The sequence below is a fragment of the Anguilla rostrata genome, chromosome 1, assembly GCF_018555375.3.
Source record: "Anguilla rostrata isolate EN2019 chromosome 1, ASM1855537v3, whole genome shotgun sequence".
NCBI lineage: Eukaryota > Metazoa > Chordata > Actinopteri > Anguilliformes > Anguillidae > Anguilla > Anguilla rostrata.
The window spans coordinates 23,514,847-23,536,614 of NC_057933.1; the positions used below are offsets into that span (position 1 = coordinate 23,514,847).

The 21,768-nt window shown below is 43.8% G+C and overlaps 1 protein-coding gene across 5 annotated transcripts in view; it reads left to right on the forward strand.

Moving 5' to 3' along the window:
* Positions 1–21,768, forward strand: part of supt3h (SPT3 homolog, SAGA and STAGA complex component) — an 82,746-nt gene that overhangs the window by 28,577 nt on the left and 32,401 nt on the right. For 2 of the 5 annotated variants that reach the window (XM_064330739.1, XM_064330730.1), the window contains exon 3: positions 21,657–21,765. The exons of 1 other annotated variant lie outside the window; for it this stretch is intronic. In XM_064330739.1, the coding sequence (XP_064186809.1) occupies positions 21,657–21,765 (109 nt within the window). The remainder of the gene's footprint in view (positions 1–21,656; positions 21,766–21,768) is intronic. 2 more of the 5 variants (XM_064330755.1, XM_064330747.1) reach the window with 1 other exon arrangement.

Here is a 21,768-nt window from a genome sequence, read left to right on the forward strand (position 1 = left end):
AGTCATATTTCTTTAGATTAGATTATTTATTTTCTAGAGAAAATGTATTACCACAAGCCATACAGTGTACATGCCTCAATACAACACAGCTCAATATATACATAAATAAATATAAGTATACATATACAAAACAAAAAGCATGATTTTAACAAAATAATCCAGCTTGTTTTAGTTATGTTTTAGCCTGCTCAAAAGGAAGCATTCACTGCTGTCAGGTCTCAATGGCCTTGCTTTTTTGGAGCTAAAGTGTAATATGTTCATACGTTAAAGCACTTAATCCACGTTTGTAATTCGGATGAAACCATTTCACAATGGTAGATGTGCAGTAAAAAATACGATTTAAAAACGGTCGGCCAAAAACTGAACAAAAACTGGAGGCAACGCAAAGAGGCCGTTGGTATTGTAAGAGTCGGAGGGCCTTGTGGAGTATTTATTTCATATCTGTATTTCATATTCCATAATGAGAATAGCCTCCCTTGAAAGTGTAGTTTATCCTTGGGGGGCTCCAGCCGACCGGCTCCATTCTCGGTGGATGAAAGCCCCTCTCCCCCCTTTTTTTTTTGGGGGGGGGCTCTCTGCTTGGAAGAAAAACATGGGGGGCGGAGGGGTTGAAAACGCCGAGTGGCGTCTTTACAAGCCAAACACGAAAATAAAATTAGCCCTCAGAAGTCGATCTTTCATCTCTAATTGCGCAACGAGCAAATGGGGATTATTGGAAAGCTGCGGTGACATAATTTTGGTTTTGGTGGCTGGCTGGCGCGAACGCAAACCGTTCTCGCTTCCTTCCGCGCGATTCGGGGCGACCTTCCAGAGTAAACGGCGGCATCGCCCGCCCCCGGTGCCTGGGGCCCCCCCTGGGGGGCCGGCGAGCGGCGGACCCTGACTCACAGTTATCGCATCAGCAGTCTGCCGAGTTCTGCCCCCACCGCCCCCCCGCCCCATTCATCCCACTGGGACCCAGTCCGGCGGGTATTTCGCCACGCGGGATTGGCGGGCGATGAAAGGGGCGCGTGGGTTTTTTTTTTCCGGATAGCTGACTTTGACCCCCGGGGGGGGGGGAGCCGGGCGTTCGGGCTTCTGGGGACAGCGTTGCCGGCGGAGACTAGCCAAACCGCGACCATAAACCCCTGGGGGGGACGGAGTGCGCGGAGCGTGAACCTCAGAACTTCATCGCTGCCCCCATCCCCCCCCTCGCCCGCCCATGCCCCCCCCCACCCCCCTCGCCCTCGCCTTGCCCAAACGCCTGACGCAGCCCCCGGGCCGCTCTGCTCCGCTGCGCTCCGGCCGCCACGGGTTTCTTGTGGCCCGGGCGTGTCTGGAAAGCGGTAATTACGGGAGGCCAGCCTGTCATTTTGGGCCCGGTAATCACAGGGCTCGCCCCGCCGGTCCGGCCCCCATCGCCGGGGCGCGGGGCCTGGGGAATGACGCTCGGAGAACACCTGCAGGGGCCCTGACTCACCCCGCTCGGGGCCGCGTGACGTCGGCGCCGGGCCCTTCGCGGGGAAACGGCGAGACGACGCATCGCGCCGATGACGGCGCCGCCGGTCCGCGCGCCGGAAACGCACCGCGTCACCGTGAGGGCGCCAGACTCGCGCAGAGTAACTCCTCGGGGGGTGGGGGGGGGGTTGGGTGGCGGGGGTCGGGTGGGGGGGGGTGGGGTTGGGGGGGTTGTGGGGGAAGCGACCGTTGCGAAAGCCGAGTCCGGCACCCCTGCTGCTGGCGGAGCCGCGGGGAGTTCAAGTTCAGGGTCTCTGGCTTCTCACGTGGCAGCTCATTGGCTCTGAGCGATTCTGCAGTTGGCTCCGCAGCCACTCATCATTCAGTAGTTTGTAATACAATAGAGCTTCTGGGAATAAAACCTGTAATTCTGACATTGTTTAAAAAAAATGTGTTTTTCTTCTTTATCTAATTTTAGAAAGGCATAAACAAATCTCATACTTCTGTAACTGTATTCTCTCTCTCTCTCACACTCTCTCTCACATATGCACAGGCGCACACACATGCACACACACTCACAGACACCGTAGTCCTACATACACCCACACGTGTGCCCAAATGCATAAGCACACACACTGTCGAACTTCAGGCTGACTCGACAATACTGCCGTTTTGTAGGTCATTGTGGCTTTTTCTGAACGCACAAAGAGAATTATTCCTCTAGCCACCGCCGTTACACAGTTGCATTAGCTGATGACCCTCCTTGATTGGTTCTTGGAACTGCAGTAGCAACCGACCTATCTGTAAAAACAAGAACAGAACCTAATCCATTATGCTGTAAAATACTTAAGATGGAATTACTATTTGCTCTGGTTTAAATTAGATCGTCATTGGCTTGGGGTTTTCTGAATTGCATGCATATGTACAGTAGGGCTTCTTTGTGTAAATCAAAGCTGGCTGGCTGTTTGCGGCAGGCTCACTGAGCACACCGGATTCCCTTTGTCTTCCTGGCCTGGGAGAGACAGTCTGTCTGTTGCAGACTTTTACTTTGCACAGATTGCAGTTTTTTTTTTTTTCCACTGACACCTTTCCATCATTCCTGCTTTCTCATATTTTGTAATATGGTCACAGTAATTGCCAATGAATTTGGCTCCTGCATTTGTTCAAGTTACTATATTAAAAAATGAATAGTAGCCTAATTCTCATTTCAATTTTCCAGACATGTAAATGTATCTTGAATATGCGACGAAGTACAAAGGTAGTTGTAGTCATCAGTATTTCTGCACCACCTAGATACCCAAGTACCCATGCAAAATCAGGTGGAAGAAGCTGTATTTGTGGCTGAGGCAGAAATTCTGTGTAATTTGTATGCTGAGGGCAGGAATGTCTATGCTGAAGGTCCTCAGAAACCAGAAATGTGCTCTGAATAACATTACTCTGTTTGCCGTTGCAATAAAAAATAAAAAAATCGAAATTATCTTTACATAATGGTGTCTGTCAGAGCAAGGTGCTTACATATGACCTCTGTGCCAACCATTCCCTCCATTTTAAGGGCTTTTATCATCAAAGAACTCGGCCTCAAGACTAATGAAGATCATATGGGGTTCTTCTATTCGCTTTGTTTATTCTCTATGCGTCTATCTGTATTCATATATTCTATTCTGTGTCTGTGCGGTCTCAGTGTCGTTTTCATTCATCTTGTACCAAAACGTGTCTTTAATACAGTGTTCTGGTAAAGTATAGGCTTAACCGGCTCTCACACCATGACACTCTACAGTGCGGTTATCAGAATCAGATCTTTGAAGGACACGTGTTATTTCATCTGCCCTTGAAATGCTATGCTTCTAAAAAAAAAGGTTTCTGGAAGCCCAGTTTTCTTCATTATAGATGATGAAAATAGCACTCGGGCATGTTAGCTGACCATTCCTGGAAAATAATAACCGGCTCGCTGGAGATAAGACAGGCCTGCTGTGCACACACTTCTTTTGCGCTTATTTGTTTTTTTTTGTTTTTTTCTGCGTCTATTTATAAGTTATTGCCGTATTTACATGTCGGACATGTTTGGCTGGCTTTACGCGCTGTTGTGTCTTTGAAAGCCTCCTCGCGGCATTTACGCGCTGTTTTTCCACAGTGCCAGCAAGGCCATTCTACACGACAACAAGGGACCCCGCCGTACACATCGACTGGAAACCGAAAACACTTTCACCAGACTGCTCTTATTATAGCTTTCGGAGGGACCACAGGCATGCACACTCATATCAGCACTGGACACGCTCGACTTTTTCATTTCATTTCGTCTGTTTATTTCACTGCGCAAAGTTTATTTGTCTGCCAGCTATTTATTTATGGTAATCAGGCGCAGAATCTTATTGGGACGTTCATTGTTCACCGCCGTTCTGATGCTACCGGAATGCCTTGTAATCATGAATTGCGTTTTTGTAGCGCACTCCGTGGGATATGAAGTAGGCTGTGGAGAGGAAGGGCGTTGAATGACTCACCTCGACCAGCACCAGTGTAAAGCCCCCACCAGTGTAATGTATGGCAGCCATTTTGCAACACAATGCTCACCACACATCAGGTGAGGTCAGTAGCTGTATTGTTCCTGAAGCATTTCAGGTTTTATACCGCCTACTGTATCAGACCAGTGCCCCACTTGGAACTCAAACCTACACCCCTCTGATGACAGGTCTATCTCAAGATGGATGAAATGTCCAACAAGGGGGCCGTGCACAAATGTAGACTTGTTTTCATACACACAGGATAAAAACTGTAAATATAAATCTGGTCTACTTATTCAAACTCGTTTTACCTAAGCGGTGGCAGTAGAATGACCAGAAGCACATACCACAGTATCAAACCACATTGTTCCTCACAAGCCATTATGGCAAAATGAGTTGTCTGATAGAAGGCAGGGTTAACTTTGGACCACTTAGAGCAACCTTATTCCAGCATAGCTCAGGCCGACCTGTAACTGTGGTCACTGTTCAGTTTGAGCTATTACTTATGGGAAAAATCAGTTTAAAAAATGAATGGTTGTGGAGCTGCTGGAAGTCATTCACAGAAGGTCCCCTTATGTGTCGTGTATTTGATGTGTTATTTTCCTAATTGAGTTGTGTGGAATAGGATTGGAGGCTGCACTGTTTGAGGAGTTAGCAGGTCTGAATGCGTTGCTGGTTGAATGTGTGGCCATTCTGGGGCACAGCGTACGGATTTGTTTGTAGATTTCTTTATCTTAAACGGCTTTTGAGGAAGACGCCCTGCGGGACCGGGAAGTAACAGAGCTCTCGGCCTCCAGAGTAGAACCGCACCCCGACATCATTCAGTTACCTTGTTCCAGTAAGCCTGCCACACTGTCGGGTTTGGAATCATATGAGAAGCTTTAGCGGGCTTGGCGTGGTGCCAGTTGCTTAATGCCGCAGGCCTGGTGGTCCATTACAGGGAGGGTGAACAGAACTTCTGGGATGGCTTTTAAAGGGACGGTGAACAGAGCCACTGGGATCATTTTTAGGGTACGGCAAAGAGAACCCCGAGGACTGTGTTAAAGGGACGGCGAACAGAACGTCTGGGATCGTTTTAAAGGGACGGAAAACAGAACCTCTGGGACTGTTTTAAAGCGATGGTGGGCACAACCTCCGGGGATTGCTTCATCTTGTTGGCAGACCAAAAATAAGCATATAAATCACACTTTTATGCTTTCAAATAAAATTAATCATATAAAGATGTCTGCAGTAAGCAGTAATGCAGTAGTAGTGATCACATTAACCATTGGAGAAATTCAGCTCAGTTTTTAAAAAGAAATAAAAGGTTGAAAATTTTAGCATCGAACGCTATGTTGGTTATGAAATGCTGACTGTCCACATTGTCTCTGAGACCTGGTGCTGCGTGTTCAGTTCTTAACCTAAGCACACACAGCGTGGGGAAACACTCGCATACAAACCTGAACATGCTGCTCTGATAAGCACATGCTGTGCTGTATGTTCTCCTCTCTCTGTGTCAGCATGCACACGGGAATCTTGGGTTTGAATCCTGAGTTGGCAAGTTCTCCCCATGCCTGCGTGGGTTTTTTCCTGCAATCCAAAGACATGATGGTTAGCCTACATGGAGGGGCATTCACAGGATGTTGCTGCAAAAGAACATGCATGCTTCGTCAACCTACCCAGTATAAATAAAGGTTAATGAATAAAAATGACCTAGTCGGGTATCCTTTGTGGAGTTTGCATGTCCTACCCCTGCCCACGTGGGTTTGCCCTGCATGTGTGCCCTGTGATGGATTGGCGTACTGTCCAGGGTATATTCTTGACTCTCATAAATGCTGGGATAGGCTCCAGCACCCCCCGTGACCCTGACCAGCAGGTTAGATAATGGAAGGATGTCTGGGTGGAATAGGCCTACAAATGTGATTGGCCATTAGTACAGACCTACTGGTATGATTGGCCATTAGAGCAGGCTGTGACTGGACATCAGACTGGTCTTCAGGTCATTTCCTTAATGTGAAGTGATTGATCTATCATCAGATTCCAAAATGCACTGCATTTTCATAGCAATTCAAAGCAATCATACTGCACATTCATTCTCAAGTGTGATGGGCCTTTACATGACCCAAGTCACCCAGTTAATCTTAAAAGTGGCAACCTTTTATTTCTGTCTGCCAAAGTTCAATGTATTCTTGTGCTGTTCTTATTTTGCAAGTCGTTGCAAAATAAGCTACTCGATCTCCTGTTAAGGGACCTGAAAAAACTTCAAGTTTTAAAGAGGTGCTTGACAAACAATGTGGAAACGGACTGATGGTTAAGTTCAGTGGTGTTACCTGTACAAATGTAATTGCGTGAAAAAAATGAACGTTACGTAAAAAAATAAGCCTGTTTAAAAAACACAAAACAAAACCATCTGCGCACTTTTAAATACGCCTATGTGACAAGTTGAAACCAAGGACAGACAGACAGACAGACAGACGGGCTCAGGCAAACAGCAGGAAGACAGACGGACAAACACAGAAACAGGACAGACAGACAAAGGCTCTCTGTGTTTATGACTGCGGGGGAATGATCCTGATTGCATGTCGTAGGTCTGTGCTCCTCACTTCATCACTGTTTGTTTCTGCAGGCTTATGATCATAATTGCTGTGAAAATACGTCCAGGGGAAATGTGCTTTGGCACCGGGGCTGGACAGGGAGATGAACCCGAGCCAGGCATGATTGCTGGTTCCCATTTCAAAGGAAGAGAAATGTTTGATGGCCAAAATGAATTTAGTCTGCCGATGTTCAGCCACCATTTTGAACCGGAGTGGAGATGTTTAGTGTTGCGCACACACAATGGCGTAGTGCCTCTCCGCACGGATGAGGTTTTGTGCCCCTGTACGTGCGACTGTGTCGAGGTTGTTGTCAGAGACAGCGGTGGTTTATGAGGTAATGAGGTTGAGATTATTGTAGATTTAGTTGTCTGAGCCAAGGAGTGATGTCATCAGACACCTGCCTCTATGCGAGCCTCACCTTGAACAAAGGCTCATCATGTCATAGCATCGTCTTTCCAGGTAAATCCACTCTCCTGTTGTGTACTGGGAGTAATCGCAGCATCATCTGACTGTTGGGCATTTTGTCTTCAACCTGGCTCTTACCGTAGATGGCTCTGTTATTATTCATGTATTTATTGAACTGAAGCGCTTTTCTAGGTGGCAATTTTAGGCTACGTATTATCCATTAAAGCAACAGTATTAATTTTCTCCAAGCAAGTTAAGTACACGGGTGCATTTGTATCACCCCATCAAGGTTTGACCTTCTGATAAACAAATGTGACATCATTCCAATATATAATCTTTTCTGTGCTTATATCATGCTGATAAGAGACTTAACTAAAGTAGAGGACTCTAAAGGCTACACCTGTTCATAAAGAAATGCATGCAGGCAACCCAACCCAACATGCCCAAGGAGCACCCACCATAGGCTTTATCATGAGAAATTTTGATGCTGAAGTGACAATGATAAGACGTCGAGTCGAGTGCCTGCATGTAAAATGTATTCTGCGGTGAGCTAAATTACATGATTTTCCCGAGGAATTTCTCAGATTTACATTAAAGACATGGAGCTCACTGTTGCAAATTGAAGCCATAACAAGAATGTTTTATTAACATGTATAAATTTGCCAAAGAGAAAAGAAACAGCCCCGACTGGAGTCAAAAGCAGTGAGATATTCAACAAAAACCATGGGGCTGTAATGAACTGTTTATGTTCAGCAAGAAATAAGAAGTACCTTAAGACGTTGAGGACCAAACTGCTGCTTGAAAGTGTTCTTTTTAGAGAGAGGAGAAAAAACTCAATATGTTGTTTTTTTTTTTTTTTTGGCAAAAGTGTAAATGGAAATACAAAAAGATTTTCTTGCCAGCTTATATATTTCTAAAGAATCAGCGATGGTGAAACCCATACAAAGAGAAGAGGTTTTATGATGGAGAAGGGTAGCTCTGGAACCCTTGTTGGTGTATCTAGGGCTTCGTCTATACAAGTGCCATAAGTGAAGATTAAGAAAACAATTTTTTAATGGCAATGTGATCATGAGAAAATAATTCATGCAATTTTTCAGCTTCCGTAGCATTAAATTGAACTACGACTTTTGTTTCTATGGGGTAAATCTGCCCTGGTGTGAAGTTCTTCCCTCTGCAGCAGTAATGCAGGATCAGCTGGACTCTTTTATGATCCGTCAGGATCTGTCGTGTTTGCAGAATGTGATTTGCATTAATATTTTCTGCCACGTAACACCCACTCCCCCCCCCCCCATCCGCACACCCCCGTCAAACAAATGTTTTTGTCTGGGCTGTGTGGCACCAGTGAAAGACTTCAGACTGGAAGTGGTCAAAATGAGTCCTTCAAAGCTGCTGGAAGACTTGCAGCCCTGTCTGCTCTGAATAATTTGTCCAATCAATGAACATATAATTTTGGGGTTGCTGTCATCCTTTAACATCTTTGAAAATCCTGAAAGAAGAAACAAAACAAAATAATTTAAAAAAAAACAAAACTTGATCCTGGAAAAAAGTGATAGAAAATGAACAAATATCCCACAATCCTGCTCAGGGCAGCCTAAATCTCAGAAGTTTTCCTTGTGAGAAACATTTTTATTTCTTTAAGGCGAAGTATTGTCTTTAACGTGATTGTCCGCTTTCAGCGACTCTGGTTATAAACACTGAAGTGTTCAGGGTTTTCTTTGAGTCGCCTTGCCCAAGTGTTAACCATTAGGCCACGTAATTAAGACAACTACTGGGGATAATAAATAACTAATTTTCCCACAGAGTCTCATAAATCTTTTTTTTTCTTCTTCCACTAAATACCACCTAAGTAGCCGGAATCAGGTTGAAACGGTGTGCTTTTAATGGCGTGCAGTTTGCGGCTGTTTCCTCTTGCGGGCCGACATCGGGGGTCAGAAAGCGTAGCCCTCCGTATAATGTGGGGATTTCTGCTCGACGTCCCCGTTTAATTCCTGAAACAGCTTAGCTTGCATTTATAGGTGTAAGTAAAAATAACAAAGTTAAACCGTACGGGGTTTCCGCTCAGAGAGCAGCAGTGGGGCTGTGCAGCATGAACGCGCTCTGTGTTAATTCAGTCTGATTTGAACCCAGCCTGCTTTGCCTCACCACAGGTTCTCAAATGCGAACAGTGCCATTAGTAGCGGACGTGGCTAAAAAAGCAGCGACTGTAATGTATTGAGTTTTTAAGCAGGGTAAGTGCAGATACCTGTGTAAGGTATTGCCATTCTTCTGACTCCATGAACAGAATTAGAACAGGATAATTTGTGGCCCTGTTTGGAAATCTTCTGCTAGTGCTCTTATGACAGTGAATAAAAACACATGTCACGCTACGTGTTATGGTATGTTTCAGTAAGCAGATGAGTTCTGGTGACTCACATGCTGACGTCTGCATTTTAAAGCAACGAAAGATTTGTAATAAAGGGCACCTCCATGATTCATTGTGTGAGCCCATACTACTGCAGCAAAGATTTGTTTGATCTGGTTCTAGTTGGGAACACCACATTTAGCATTTCTTGAAATTTGACTCATTCATACACATGTGCACAAACACAGATGAATGTACATGTTTGTACAATAAAGAGTAGTTTAGGTAATGTTGAACTAGTGTCTCCTGTTGTAAATCTAAAATAGCACATGAGTATTGTGATAAACTGAATTTTACTGATCGGTAAAAATACCGAACGGTGTATGAATATTTCCGGGTAAGTCTAAATTAAAACTTCCCGTTTACTGTCAGTCATTTTGGTCTTTATTTATGTCACTTCATAAATATTTTTGTGGCTTCATATTCACACACACACACACACACACAAACACACACACACAGTATGGTTTGTTTAATAATTTAAGGGCTGTGCTCCAGAAAAATCCATCGAGTCTGCAAGTGGCACAACGCTCTGAACTGGCAGGAGGGCCCTGTGTTCATTTCAGACATATATTACATTTTTGTTGCCAATTTCCATGTCCTTTCAAAAGTGCTGAAGCGTACATTTGCTATTTACGTTTTCCTTATGCACGGTACGTTTTACTATTTGTGGTTTCAGAAACTGGAAACAACCAAACATTGTTGCTATGGCCTAAAAAATAAATGTCAAACAGCTGTACGCTTGTATTTTTAGATGTGCTGCGTTGTGTTGAGACACTGTTTTGTCTGCTCAAGCTTTGTGATGTCTAAGCACCATTATGAAAATGTAACTTGCTTTCAGAGTGGATTTCCATATTTCATACTAATATATTACCAGCTACATCAGAAGGTGTTGCGTTTGAAGCCAGCAAAGACTATATTCGAGATTCTGCATAGTGGAATGGCATATCAGGACAGGTAACATTTGTAAATCAAAATAATTATGTTACAACAGCAAAAAATGAATAGCAGACTAGTGTGGTAACGTGAAAACATTGGAGTTTTGCATTGAATAAGGTCAATATGTTACAAACCAAAACCAGTGATTAAATGACCCTGTGTGAATGATCAGTTAGGAGTATAGACAAAGATTTTTAATAAACCCGGTAGTGTTCTCTACGGATAAGAAATGGTAGATTATTAAAATGCCTACTTTTTCTTTGCTCTACTTTCTTTTTTTCTATTTGTTTCTGCTCACAGTAGCAAAAATCCTGCTCCCTCTAATCATTTAGGAAAAATAAATGTTTTTCTAGATGATGTAACAGGAGACAGAAAACTGCAGAGCGCTTACAAGCCAAAAGTCTTGCATGCTTACAGGCCAAAAGCTGCAGTTCATCAGAAATATTCTAAGACCCATTTAATGAACAAATTCATCCTCTGTGACCCACCCTTATTGTAAAGCAGACTAGCATTGGGCTGCTGGGTGGCACAGATGGGCTCTGCAGACTGGTATTGAATCTGAACTGTGCCAATACTAACTGAAGCTGGCAGCCTTTACAGGGTGGCACAAAATTGGTTCTAACCTCACCCAGTGATGGGACGGTTTCAGTTTACCAGGATGACAGCACATCAATGCTCTCCAGCTACCCATACTTTTTAGGTTGCGTATTAAGGGCCTGATGTACCAAGACCCTTAGCACATGCAGAAACCTTTAGCGCATGCTAACCTAATAACACAACCAATGATTGGTGCAAAACCATTACCTTGGCCCCTGGTTATTGGTTTTGCATGTGCTAAAAGATTTTGCACGGGTTTGTGCTAACGGCATTAGTAGATGAGTCCAAAAATGTCTTCCTCTGACTCATATTTGTCCCTGCCTGACTTTTGAACCGCAGAGTGATAAGAAACAATGCTTAGCTCAAACGAGTCTTTTTATAACAATGTGCTGGAAGAAGTGCCTTGATGGTTGGTTTGTAAGAACAAAAAACCAGCTTGTAGAGAAGCTTAGGAAAGCTTTAATGCCAAGTATGCCTAAGGCCAGCCTGTTAGATAAAATAGTGTAGCTAGTGCATAAATACAGCTGCTTAGTCAGCCAGCTAGATAAAGTGGTGTAGCTAAAACATAAGGCCAGCTGCTTAGGTAAGTATTTTGATAAATAAATAAAAAAAAAGTCTGGGTTTGCATATTTTTACTTCTGCAAGTTCTGTAGAAGGTGGCGCTGTGGGTGTCTGGGCTTTGCAGAGGAACAGGAGCCTGGCTGGGGCAGGAAGGGAGAGGGGCAGGCCGTCAGCCTTCCTTGCCCAGAGCCTGTGGACGTTATTAGATTATGCACAATTCTTCATACCCCACAGTAATGTTTGCTGTAGATGAGGCAACAGTGCAGACATACCTTACAGAGAATGAGTCACTTACCCCAAGCTTTCAGACATTCTTTTGGAGGAAGTTAAATTTCCCCCTTTGAAGATTTGTTGTAGTCTTATTTGGATATCATGATGTCTGCTGGGTACTTTGTCTGTATTTATTGTCTGCTGAGATGATATTCCTTAGAGAAGTGGATTGGAAACACTGTGTGTGGTGATCTGTGCAAGGATGACACTGTGTCGTGGTGTGGAAGTGGCTGAAGTGAGGTATCCATCAACAGTATTTAGGTGACAGTGTGGTGAGGGCAACCTTGGCTAATTGTTTCTCGGTGCTGTGTGGAGCGATCCAATCTTTACCTCTCGAGAGGACCCTTAGCGTGTCATCTGGCCTCTATGTTTCCCCTTGGCCGTAGGCTTTCGCTGTTCGCGGCTGTGGTTTCAGTGTTTTTTTTGTTAGGTAAAACCCTGTACCCAAATGATACGGATGCAAGCCATTAGCAGGTCCCTTCCTGTGAAAGGTGTGCTCCAGGTGCGGTGGCCTCTGTCCCTCAGGATGTGGCTTTGGCTAGACCCTGTTCACACCCGACGGGGGGTTGGGAAGTGGGGGGGAGCAGACCTATTATGCAAAACCAGGGAGGAAGAGGGCTGGCACACTGTTAGTCGTTACCTATCCTGCACTATCATCTCTAATTGGTGAATTCACTCCGCATTTGTGCAGGCAACAGGCTATTATATTATTAAATTATGAGTTTGCAGAGATATTTCATATAGGTCCACATATTCCCTTGTGTTCGAGGCAGGTTTGATTAGGTCATGTTCTCAACTGTCTAACATGTTCTTTTTTACTTTGGTCTTACCTTATACCTTGTCCCGTTGTTCCCTTCCTCCTATAGTTCCCTTGTTCCCCATCATATCAGGCTCTGCTCTTCTTTGGTCCCTCAGTCCTTTGCATTGGTGAAAGGTTGTAAATGTGTGTTATTGCCTCTTGTTGGGAGGTTTAATTGTCTCCTTTTCCCTTTTCTAGCCCCACTTAGGATTGATTCAATAAAACTATGCACGTTATTGAGTTTACGAGGCGAGATTTTAAAAGCAAGCCTCGTAAGAGCGAAAGCCCAGACTTAGTCAAACAAGTCGCAAAAAGGTGAAATTTCCTAGAAACGGGGTGGTTCCCCTCGGAGCTTTCTCAGAAGAAGCTATGGATGTTTTTCAGTGCTATTTTCAGTATCACCAATGCTAACAATATTGTGTCATTGAAAGACACCCATGGTCATTTTATTGTGAATGGTGAAAGAGAAGAGTGCGTGATGTTCCTGACTCAAAGCTTGCTGAAGGTGCATGTGCTTTATCAGCAGATCTGGTTGTTTGCTAGCGGTGACAGTCATTATGTGAAACTGTGCTGTGTGGGGCTGCATCTGGACAAAATAGTCTTTGGAAGCTTGCATGGTCATTATTTCGTTTACTGCGGTCTTGATCACTGTTGGGGTCACCAGCTTTCTGTTGGGGTATGTCTGTATGCATGGCTGTGTTCTGCACGTCTTGTACTGGTGCGGTGCTCTACATTTGTTTATTTTATTGTTTTAGGAGTTTCAAATATTTACTTTGCAGGGACATTTGTTACTGGTTCATGACTGTTCCAATCAATTGCACAGCATACAGTATGTATTCCAACCATATCCAATGTACAGTGCTACCTTAAAGTTGCAACATCAGTATAAGTACCGTATATTGGCTGGCTCCCTTCCCTGGTTCTTGTTAGAAAATGCATGCCATAACTATTTTTACATTTATAATAGTAATCTTTATGAATCATAATAGTCTGAATTATAGTATAAGTACAAAATGGCTTTATAATTGAGCTATTATTCCTTTGCTATTATTCCAGGGGGGGGAAAAAGAAAACATTGAGACTTCTCTTATTAAACGGAGACTAGTGAGGAGCAAACTTATACGATACATGTCCAGCCTTTTTTAATTAAGATAGTAAAAAATAAAGGTAAAGAAAGTATGGCACTATTCATTCTTCTGTCTTGTGTGGACGTGAAAGGAAAGCTCCGGGGTCGTTTCCCGAGTGCCAGCGGACCGTGCCTCGGCGGGAGGCGGACAGGCTGACAGTCGAGCCGGATGGGCGGGGGTTGGGATGTGTGTGGGATCCGCTGCATTAATCAATCACGCTAATTCCTCAAAGACGCCCCCGTGCTCTCTGAATTTACAGAGAGCCGCCTCTCGCCCCCCCCCCCCCCCCCGCTCCCTGCTCAGTCCAAAACACATGGGGTACGGCTGCTCTCCTACCCAGCCTGGGGATGTAGCCAGTCATGGTTTTGAGGGTTTGCTCCCCCCTTTGATTCTCCGCGCTAATGTGATTAGGAGCGATGCGTTTCAATAATCACCCACTTTGCCTGGGTTATGGGGTTGCCAGAGTGGCGGGGGTCCGCAGGTAGGCGACATGTGTTCGCAATAAAGGGATTCTCCCCTTGGGAGGATTATGTGAAAAGGGGAATTGCGCTACAGAGCTGGAACAGCGCTGCAGTCCAGGTGCACTGCAAAGGCCGCGTTTTAAGAAGAAAAACTCTACTGTTCGGCGTTTCAAAGGATTTTACAAGGAAGAGAGGTATTTGAAATACACGTTTGCCAGAAGCCTTTTTAATTCCACTGCATTTCTATAAATAATTTTATCAACACATTACTATATATGATACAGCTGCATTGTCAAAGCTACGGAATATCTGTATCAATTTACAATTTAACAGTTTACACCAGTGTAGAAGAGATAGACTGAGACGGGTCTGCAACCCTGGACCTGGAGAGCCACAGGCTCTTCTGGTTTTTTTTGTTACTCTGGTCTTAATTAATCAATTAGAGCAGTTGATTACAAGCTTAACTCATTTCCCATTTGGGTGCTGATTTAAGCTGAAAACAATAACCGTCAGAGCTTGTGGCCAAGAGGTGCACGATTGCAGAGACTAAAGAACATTAGACTCAAAAAAGAAAATACTTCATTACATTACAGGCATTTAGCAGACGCTCTTATCCAGAGCGACTTACACAACTTTTTTACATTGTATCCATTTATACAGCTGGATATAGCTATACTGAAGCAATTTCGGTTAAGTACCTTGCTCAAGGGTACAACGGCTGTGTCCTACCCGGGAATCGAACCTGCGACCTTTCGGTTACAAGTCCAGTTCCTTACCCACTGTGCTACACTCCGTCCTATACTTCAACAATCTCCTCTAACCGTAGCTCTCCCATATGCAAATACAAGTTTTGTAATAGTGGATTCTCATTGTACACAGTGCAATTACCCACTAATAACTAATAATGAATTGCATGGTTAGAGAATAGAGCTGGCCCCTCCCAGCCCCTCATCCACCTACTCAGCTTCTCCCTGTCATTCCGGTAGCTGGCAGATCAGCAGTGTGACCTAGTGGTCAAGGAGCAGAGCCTCAAACTAGTGCTACTGTTGGTAGTTGGGAGTCCTTTTTAGTAGATTATCCAACTTTATTTCTCCTGTTACTGCTACTGTTGTGGCTACTACTACTGCCACTTATACTACTACTAAGTCTACTACAACTGTTACTACTACTGCTATTGCTAATGCTGCTACTACTATTACTACCACCACTACTACCACAATATCCAACTTTATTTCTCCTATTACTGTGCTGATGTGCATACTACTACCACCACCACCACTTCTACTACTGCCAGCACCACCACCACTAATAAAAAAAAATATATATCTGGCTTTACAAAAATGAGTTTTGTTGTAATATATTCATCGATGGATCACCTAAGAGAAAGCAGAGATCAGTATAGTATAAAGCAATCCCACCAATATATTTATGTATGAATTGGCATAAAGCGAGTGTTTGAGGATAACTGTCAGAATCTATTTAAAAAAGAACAGCTATTTTTCTTTCTTCTGTGGATTATTTCACAGCTGTAGTTGTGTAATGAAAAGGGATGTGGCAAATTTTGAGAAAGCAAATCTTTCTCCTTGGCAGATATCTAAACGGATATTTTCGACAGGAAAAAAAAAATTGAGAAATGGAAGCTGTCAAGTCGCTCTCTTTTGTCTCTGTTTTTATTTTGTCTGATGTGCAAAGCTTTCTGTGATCACAACTTGTGCAAGTGACATTTTACAGATCCCCTGCAATTAAGCCATTTCCCCAGCCGTTAATACACTGTTTTTATTTATTTTGATGCGCGTACGCTGTTTTTTTTTTTTTGCAGTCACGCTTTGATAATGTAAAAAACAGTTGGGGCTGTTTCCATTAGGGTTTGGTACAGGAGTGACATTGATCGAGTCTGCCCTCTTTGACAGGTTATTAAGTCACACGCACTTCATTCATCACGGTGGAAGGGTTTAGCGGAGGTCAGAAGTTAAAGCTGATGGATGGCTTACTCGCTGCAATGTACGATGTCTGTTCATTAAAATATTTCTTGCTCACGTGAAATGTTGAATTCGGTGTCCCTTCAACTTCAAGGTCAACCTCTGGGGGGGATTAAAAACTCGAATGGAATTTTGGGATGAAAATACATACCTGTTGTATGCTTTTTGGATCCCGCCATCTTATATTCATCTGTGTGTGTTTGGGTTGCCACTACATACTTGATTTTCCTCTCGTCACTGCCCTGCTCAGAACGTGTGTTCACATGATTCAAATGGCACTACTGCTCTGTGTGCCCTTGTGTTAGCCTTCTGTAATGCTGAGAGAGATAATCACTGTACCACAGGAACAGAACACCCCAGTGCACCCTGCAGAACCTAGACTGTCTCCTGTACACACTCCAAATACACAGGTCCTCCAGCCCAGGCGGGGTCCTGTGTAGCTACAAACCTTCTCCTTAGACTTGCGTAAGACCAGGGGCTAAATCACCAGAGTGCATTTTGGGAAATGGAGTTTAGTGCAGTATTGAAACTAGTTGCTGTTTAAAGTATTTAAACTGAGTGTGTTTGTCTGTGTGGGAGACTGTCTGCCTGTCTGTATGATGCTGAGACCTGAATATGAGCTGCTTATCATGAGTTGCTAGAGGGGCTGAATAGCATGTTCTTATCATCCAACATTCTTATGTCCTGATTCTGGGGGCAGTACCTGCTGAGTAATGACTAACATTAGATACTGAATTTAGTAATCACGGTTTTGATGTGAATGTTTTCAGAGCATTATTTTTACTGCCAGTATTGGCTAGCATGCTAGCTGACATGGCTTTCCAATTCTTCCTTGCAACACGACTAACGTTACAGCAAATGAGGAGGTGACATTTCCTGAACATCGCCCTCTTCGTTAGTTTCTAGCAAACTGAATTCTAATGAGCACAAATGTTACTACTTGTGATGAATCAGTGTTATTTCCTGTGTACACGATTAAGCATGCTTGACGCATGTCTTCACCTATCCCCTAACTGCTTTCCTCAAAGTTTCCACACATTTACTGGGGAAAACAGAGCATTCCCCTTATTCCCTCGTAAACGGGGCTTTACAGTATTTTGGGGACTTTTTTGAGACCAGAAAGAATTGCGTCCTGGCTTGTCAGTGGGGGATCCCTCTGATCGGCGTCCAGTACGCCCGTGTCTGGAACAGCAACCGTCGCCGGACCCCGCTGGTCAGTCTGGAGGAGTCCTCTAATGACGGAACACACAGAGCGCTTGATGCAACCTGGAATCAATGATAGATTTTTCTCAGAAGTCCTTTGGATCCATTACTTTCAAAAAATGTATTTATGTTGATGGACAAAAATGAAAGGAGTACGTAATAAAAGCCAGTCGACAGGATTATTGGAGCAATCTTCACAATCCGGCTTTGAGGAGCCAAATTCTGTCTTTCATGGAGTCGGTTTAGCCGCTCTTGTGATTTGTTACCAGAAAACACATGCTAGTACGTGTACTGTGGATATGTTTATTTACAGCTAAGGTTTTTACCATCTTCGGCAGTTGCGGTAGGTGATAGGCATGGGTGTGCGGTAAATTGTTTATACGTCCGTGTGACTTAAGCTCCCTGTTGGTCATTTGCTGGTAAAATGATCATTTTTCTGTCTTGAATGCAGCACTACTCTCAATATAGTTATTTCTCCAGAGCAGTAACTGGCCTTCCTCTGAGTTACACAGCCATTTCGACAGATATATTTCAGGGAACATCTATCTGTCCTCGCATCCATACTTTTGGGATGAATTAGGAGTCTAATTTCAGGTAACATATTTGCCTCTGCTCCAGCCATTATGTGCAGCAGACAACCCGTGTGCATGGATAGTAACTTAAATAAAAACGTAAATACAGGAAGCCGCGTAGGAGAGTTGTTTCAGAGGGGAGTTGGGGAGTCCATGTGCCATGCATATTTCCTTTTGAACGGCAGTTCCCTCCTACACATCAGCTTTGGGGACATCAAACGTAGATCAGGGTGGTCCTGTTCACTTTGTACTTTGTATTGTAGGTGCACAAATTATTTTAATATGCTCACTTAACACAGAGTGCTGTGTGCTTAATACTGCACACTCCCTGCTAATCATGAGGTAATGTGTTAACCTTCACGAATGATCAAATATTCAGAAATCAGTGTGTACTGGAAATTCAGGGATTTGTTTTTGCACAGGGTTTCAAGAATCTGTGAATCTTTGTGTTGAATCTTTAAGTAGCGATTCAGCTGTGTATAGTGTGAATGGTATGCAGATGTGTCCTTTTTCTTTTCAATGCCTTTTTGTCATCCTAGTCCCTTCATTGCTCAGAGGTCTCATTGGGTTAAATGGTCCTTTCCTCCACAGCACAGCTGATGCGTCGGATTTTTCCGCCTATAAAGTAGTTTCACAGAGATATTTTAAGGTGAATTTTATAAACAGACTGAAGTTTGGCAAATCTGTTTCAACATGAAACCTGTGTCTTTTAAGGTATTGAAGCTAGTACTGTAGCACCAAAAGCTTGTTTTCAAAGAAACACTAACCATCTTCGCTAACAGAGTGGACAGCGTAAGAGTGGATAAGGAAATAGTGTCAAAAAACAAAATTAATTTACGAGAATCATTGGTGTCCCAGAAGTCATTTAAAGGGGGCGGAAAATGATTTATTTTGTTTTGCTTCTGGCCTCTGTCTCTTCCTCTTTCTGTTGCCCTCCGGGACATAATCTGTGCCCTTAGCATGGCTTAAACTCTAAAGGGTGTGATGTAATGATAACAGAGGCACAAAACGCACTCCATGGAAAATATTGGGAAACGCTGATGAATGTAGCGGCGATGACGGCATTTTTCATTTTGAGCCAGACGTGCAGCCAGTTGGGTTTTCCTGACATTTTTATTTGAGGAGCCAGTTCCGTGTGCTCATCAGTCCAAGGATCCTGTGCGAGGATATTTTTACAGCGCGCTCTATGAGGCAGTGAGTGTCATGTCATTTCCTGGGGGGAGAGTCAATAAACTGTGGAGCTGAGTCCGTTAAAGGAAATGGTTTTGCTGTCTTTTATTGGTTACACACCAGATACAAATGACTGCGAATCACAGTGCTAGAATAACCTTTATAGTATGATATTTATGTAACACATAATACATGTATTGTCATGTATAAATGGAAGATTTTTTTTTCAGTTACAGGCAAGCACAGTGGTTTCTTTTCCCACGTACTGAGTGGTCTTTACTGAAATTATTACCAGTGACAGTTTTCATGGAAGCACTATGGATAAGAACTTTGTGCAATTACCCAGACAGAAACACAAGGGCAAAAACTCTTGACAAGGCAGAACGGGTTTTGATGCAGTGCCATTCTGGCCAATCAGGCTTTTAGATTTAAAGGGAGATAAATGATTAACAGGCACCAGCTGCGGTCCTTCTTGTACAGTGTTAATCTGGAGACCCCACTTCTGTGATAATCATGTTTAGCATGGTCTGCTTCCACTTTAGATCATTTTTAAAGATCTCAAATTACTTTAAACAGCTCATGCCTCCTAATGTTTAGTGTACTAGTGTGTATTAGTGTTTAGTGTGTATTTTTAACGTTAGGAGTGTGATTATACACAATGTGCTGATCCAGACACCCAGCAGTTAAATCCCTATGTTATTAGCCGTGAAGTGAGGTAAGTTTTTGTCTGTTTACTTCTCTTATGGAGAAACTGACTTCCACTGGCTGTTAATTTGTGAATCTAACAGGTGAATATCCTACAGTACTGTTGCGATCATGCCTGTCAGTTATGTTGGAGCCAAATGTAATTTCATTCATAAGCTTGGTCTCAAATGAGTTAGTGTGTGTGTCGGCTAAAGTTACTTGAAACGGGTAAGATCTGACATAAAGGAATGTTCTGTCTACCAAGCTGGCTAGGAATTAATTCTATATGTATCCATTATCCGGTTGCTATATCGGTACATATCCCCCCCCCAGACTTTCCGCTTGTTTCAGTTATAAATCCTTTCTTCACTTGCCCGAAGGAGATAAGCTCGCTCGCTTTCTGGGTTGTGTCATTGTCAAGAGCTTGCTAGCTGTGCGGGTTTGTGAATGTGGAAAACCTGCTAGCTGAGCGAGCTTGCGAATGTGGAGAGCCTGCTGGCTATGAGGGTTTGTGAATGTGGAGAGCCTGCTGGCTATGAGGGTTTGTGAACGTGGAGAGCCTGCTGGCTATGAGGGTTTGTGAATTCAGAGTGCTTGCTTGCCATGCGGGTTTGTGAATGTGGAGGGCCTGTACGATGTGGTATTTTGTCTTTCTGTAACATTTAAAATATCCAGCTCCAGGCAAATCGAGGGGAGTTTCTGAATCGTCGGCCTCAGTAACTGAGTCCATTCTGCGTGACCTGTCACATTTACCATCTCCTTTGTGGTTTCCATGGCAACGCCTGCACAATCCCTCCTAAACTGCATCCTCACCGTGAGTGTACCCTTGATTTACGAGAGGGGAAAAAAGAAACAGACTGATGATACCGCATTTCCCTGCCTCCCACCTCTTTCCACAGTTGACCAACACACCCCTCCTCCCCCCAAATCATCTTTTCCACCTACCCTCTGTACTAGTCACCAGTCCTACCTAAATACACTATACCTAGCCTGGAACATACTGCCTATCGTACCCACCCACGGTCTCATGCGAAGGGGCCGCAGTTGTCCTCGCGTGCGAGAGGAGTTTCTTCACAAGCTTTTATGGCGTTCTGTTTTTCCACGCGTCGCAGTGAAAAGGGCGCTTTGATGTGATCGAGTGGAAGCACTGAGGGGCGTTTATTGTGAGCCCTGTCACGTTATCAGCTGTCGATAAACGCAGATGCTTTGCATACGCGGCTTCCCAGGAACAACTGAACATGGCATTAAAATGGCCGCCTCCTAACGACGCGGCTCCCTTTTCATTTTGCGCAGCCACAAAAATGCCCCGACTTGGCTTTGCGTTCGGGTTCTTTTGTTTTCTCCTTTATGCGCTCTCTCGGGCCTTTTATGGACTCCTTTCTTTAAAAAAAAGCCTTTGATGCTGCGTGTTTATGATGCAGCAAAGTGATCTCTGTGAATGAGTCCGTCTTTCCGTGGAGAATATTAAGTGTTGAAGAAAAATAGAATGCAAAACACTTAGAATTTTCTGTTTGTAAAGTAATTTTATATCAGTTGCGCTTCTCACACAAGTTTGGAATTAAGGCCGATGGTACTGTCAGTTATTGGAATATGATGCCATTCTGCAGTTAGTCTTGGATTGCTACTGAAAATATAATTTAAATTTTTTTTTCCCACTCTTTCCCTCTATTTAGCTGCTTGTCAAGATCCAATGCACAAATGCAGTAGATTTGCCTTGTATAGGTTGTCAATGTAATATGAAACAGTGTCCACATGCTATTGTAATAATTACTGTGGGAGATGTTTAGTGTCTGTAGTTACATCTTCAGTGTTCAGTCGTTTTTAGTTCCGTAACATTTGGTGTTCCGTAACGTTTAGTGTTCTGCAGTGTTTAGTGTTCCGTAATGTTTAGCAGTGTTCTGTAATGTTTAATGTTCTGTCGTTTTTTAGTGCTCTGTGCTGTTTAGCGTTCCGCAGTGTTTGGCGTTTATCGAGCAGCAGCGCTTGTTTGTCTGTCCTGCGCAGGTTTGCTCTGGGAGACGCCCGCAGGCCTCTACACGAGACGGCGGCGCTGGTGGAGGACATCGTGCACACCCAGCTCATCAATCTGGTA